The sequence below is a fragment of the Equus quagga genome, chromosome 16, assembly GCF_021613505.1.
Source record: "Equus quagga isolate Etosha38 chromosome 16, UCLA_HA_Equagga_1.0, whole genome shotgun sequence".
Classification (NCBI taxonomy): Eukaryota; Metazoa; Chordata; class Mammalia; order Perissodactyla; family Equidae; genus Equus; species Equus quagga.
Window position 1 is genome coordinate 1,818,163 of NC_060282.1, and position 3,245 is coordinate 1,821,407.

Below are 3,245 nucleotides of genomic sequence, written 5' to 3' on the forward strand. Positions count from 1 at the left end.
TTCCCCCGTTGCACTGGGTGGGGTGGGAGATGTCATGGCCCACTGGCAGCCGGGGGCTGAGTTGGGGCAGGGGAGGTGGAGGAAGGAGGGGTGCTGGAGGAAAGGCTTCCAGATTTCCAGGCCTCCCAGCCCCTGCCTGGCGGGAGGACCCAATCCTGTGGGGCGGATGTGTCCCCCGCCCAGGGCCTGCACTCCCTCCCAGACTGTCCCAAAGCCTGGAAAGGAGCCAGCACCCTTGTTCGGGAGTTGAGGCTGAGTTGCCCCTTCTCTCCAGCTCAGGTGGTGAAGGGACCGGCGGGAGGGGACTTTGGTCCCTCTGCTCACGTGGCCTCTAGAGGGAAAATGAGGTGGATGTGCGGGAGTCACACCCAAGCCGCTGGACAGACCTGCGGGGGCAGCACCACAGGCTCTTTGTCTCTGCCCCAGATGGGCATGAGACTCAGGCACTTGACTCCTCCCCGTGCCTTAGTTTCCCCACCTGTGAAGGGAAGGGCCAGCCCTGGTCTCCGAGGCCCCGCTGACCCCACCATAGCGATCCCTATGGGATTCCCAGAGCCACACTCAGAGTTCCTGGGCAAGGGCGGCTGTAACGAGGGAGGGAGGGGCTTCTCTCTGAAAGATGTGCCTGGGGGACCTAGGGAGGAGACAAAGCTCTGGTCACCACAGTCCGACTGGGAGGAGCTGGGTCCTGTGGGGTCAGGGAGCCCCTGAGCTTCAGGGTCACCCTAGGGGACGGGTGCTCAGAGGGGAAGAAAGTGTGAAAGATGCTGGAGACGATGGAGGGAAGGAAGCAGCCAGGCCCCCTCCCCTGCCACCACCACCACCTCTGCTGAGGGTGTCCTGGCAGTGCAGCCCCCACATGGGCCCTGGACAGATGCCCCCCATGGAGGGTCCTGGTGTGGCTCCTGGCAGAGGTTCAGAGAGCAGGGAGTGTGCGTCAGAGCAAATGCTTCATGGGGGGCCGTGGGGGCCACCCCCTGGTGTGCGATGCTGGCCCCTCCAGGGTCTGCCCCTGCCTCTAGCCCCCTGGCCATCAGAGCTCATGGCCGAGGGAGCACCGGGCTGCCCAAGAGGCTTCCTTGGAGGCAGGTGGCAGAGACCCCCACACACACTCCTCCCGACCTCCCCACCGTGGGGCTGAATGGCATGTGAAGAACAGGAGGGGGCTGAAGAGCATTTATTGTCTACTGACTGCCGTGGGCGCTCTGCAGAGGACCCGCTGGAGGGGCTGTGGGCTCCGCTGTCCTAGAAGCCCCTGTCCAGCCGGGGCTCGGCAGTCTCTGCATCTTGACTCTGTGGTTGATTGATGGTGTTCGCAAAGTGTGACACGCCTGTTGGCATAGCAGGGCGGTGGGCTTGGGGCTGGGGCTGGCCAGATGGGTGGGCAGGAGTGGCCGAGGGTCAGCAGAGGGTGGAGGCTGCCCGCGTCCTTCCCCGGGCCTCTGGGTCCCGGCTGTAGCAGGAGGAGGAGTCCAAGCATAGCCTACGCTTGCGAGAACTCATGGGTCTGAGCGTGTGTGTGGATGCGTGTGAGCGCATGCGTGTGAGTGCATGTGCATGTGAGTGACTGCTTGTGCGTGTGTGTACACGTGTGTGCGTGTGCGTGAGAGAGCGAGCTTGAGGTGGGAGCTGCTGTGAATGCCACATGGAAGGAAGATCAGTAAGGACGCTCCCCCTCAACTTGGTGTCTGAGTCCCAGGGGTCCTCACAGCAGGGCCCAGAGGAGGGCAGGCCCCAGGCTGAGCAGGAGCCCCCCAGCCATGGCCCAGAGGCTGCGTGCCACCTGGGCCACCCCATTACAGAGGTCCTTTTCACAGCAGGTCACATCCAGCACTTCTATGTTGAACGCCCCCGTTGGGTTGGATGGATTCGCAGTCAGCTGCATCACCTGGGAAACTTCCTGGCAGGAGGGGGCACAACCCTTAGCGTTTATCGTGGCTCTCTCCCCTGTGGGGGAGAAAAGGAAACGCCGGATGTGGGAGGCCCCCCAGTTCCCTCTGACCTCTGGGGTTGTCCCTCATCGCCCTCTCCCCAGGGCTGCTTGGCCCTCCATTCCTCTGCTGGGAGGCCCATCCCACCCCACCAAGCCCCCACAGCCTCTGGAGGCTAGCCCCTCTTGTACAGATGGGGACACTGAGGCAGGCCAGTGAGGGCCCAGGTGACACGAACACTGGCCCCTGCCACACTCATACTCCTTCCATGAGGCCAGGGGGAGCCTCAGAGCAGAGCCCCCTGAACCCACCCCCACATTCTGATCCTGGGAACTCACCAGTGGCCGTGGTCAATGTCATGCTGCCCTTGTAGCAGACACTTGGTGTCGGGGCACATGAGAGGGTGAGCTGGCACTTCTGGCTGTTCGTGAGATTAGCGCAGTTGTAGCACTGCAGGCTCAGGGCTGAGACCAGAGGGGGACACAGGTCAAGCTCAAATGGCAGAAAGGCTGGATTTAGACCCCCACAGACCACAGCCACAGCCCACATTGGAGTGTGGTCTCTGGGCCCCTGCATAGGAACTGTGGCCCCTTCCCGCCTTCTGGGGTTCTGGAGGACAGACTCCCCACATGCTCACACACAGCCTTTCACAGGGGATGCCACCCCATGCCCCCAGGACAGGTCCCTGCCGGGTTCCCTGAGACTCACCTTGCTCGGAGCACAGCAGCACGGCCAGCAGGACGAGATAGATGCCTTTCATGGCTCCTGGAGATGGCACAATTCCAGTGGGCCCCTTTAGGGCGCTCCAGGTTCAGGCTCCTACCCTCCTCCCCACACCCGGACCCTTCATAGCTGACCCCTCTGCAGGCCTCCCCCAGCCCCCTGTGCAGGCCAGGTGGCTCTCCCACCTTGACTCACCTGCTATCTTCAGCCTACACTCAGGAAATCAGCATCTGGAGCCACTTCCTCAGTGGCTCAGAATATATCCCCTTGCACCCTTGTGCCCCACCCGTGAGAACTGAGGGAGGGCGGGTGCTGGGCTGTGTGTCTCCGCCGTTTTCAAGGATTCTAGTGGTCAGACTCTACCCGGGACCATTAGTCATTAGTCACGGGCCAGGAGGGTGGGCGTGAACTCTGGGCCTGCTGGGAAGGGCTGATTGGCAGAAATCCCGCCTCTTTCTCTTTGAGGAGCGGTTGCTTTGGGGAGATCCCAGGAGGAAGCTCGGCAGCCTCCAGTTTCCAACCGCCCTTCCGAGGCCTCTCTGAGGCCACAGGCCCCCTCCTCAGAGCTGTAAAACTGAGACCTCTCAATGT

At 62.5% G+C, this 3,245-nt stretch overlaps 1 protein-coding gene across 2 annotated transcripts; it reads right to left on the bottom strand.

The window, feature by feature from the left end:
• Positions 1-1,161: 1,161 nt before the first annotated feature.
• LOC124228035 (lymphocyte antigen 6H-like) lies at positions 1,162-2,973 on the bottom strand. 2 transcript variants are annotated; one of them, XM_046642272.1, is made up of 4 exons: positions 2,850-2,973; positions 2,640-2,696; positions 2,270-2,395; positions 1,162-1,947 (listed from the first exon to the last, which is right to left on the bottom strand). In XM_046642272.1, exons 2-4 carry the CDS (start codon positions 2,689-2,691, stop codon positions 1,706-1,708), a joined length of 420 nt encoding a protein of 139 aa, XP_046498228.1. In that variant the 5' UTR covers positions 2,692-2,696; positions 2,850-2,973; the 3' UTR covers positions 1,162-1,705. The 2 variants fall into 2 exon arrangements, with proteins under 2 accessions (XP_046498228.1, XP_046498229.1); XM_046642273.1 differs by lacking the exon at positions 2,850-2,973 and having other exon boundaries at positions 1,162-1,900; positions 2,640-2,840.
• Positions 2,974-3,245: the final 272 nt, after the last annotated feature.

Excerpts from the sequence above, each read along its gene's own strand:
- LOC124228035 (XM_046642272.1), bottom strand. The coding sequence starts at position 2,691 with ATGAAAGGCATCTATCTCGTCCTGCTGGCCGTGCTGCTGTGCTCCGAG. Across the intron at positions 2,396-2,639 it reads GCTGCTGTGCTCCGAGCAAG|CCCTGAGCCTGCAGTGCTAC; the intron begins GTGAGTCTCAGG and ends CTCTGGTCTCAG. Across the intron at positions 1,948-2,269 it reads GACATTGACCACGGCCACTG|GGGAGAGAGCCACGATAAAC; the intron begins GTGAGTTCCCAG and ends TCTCCCCCACAG.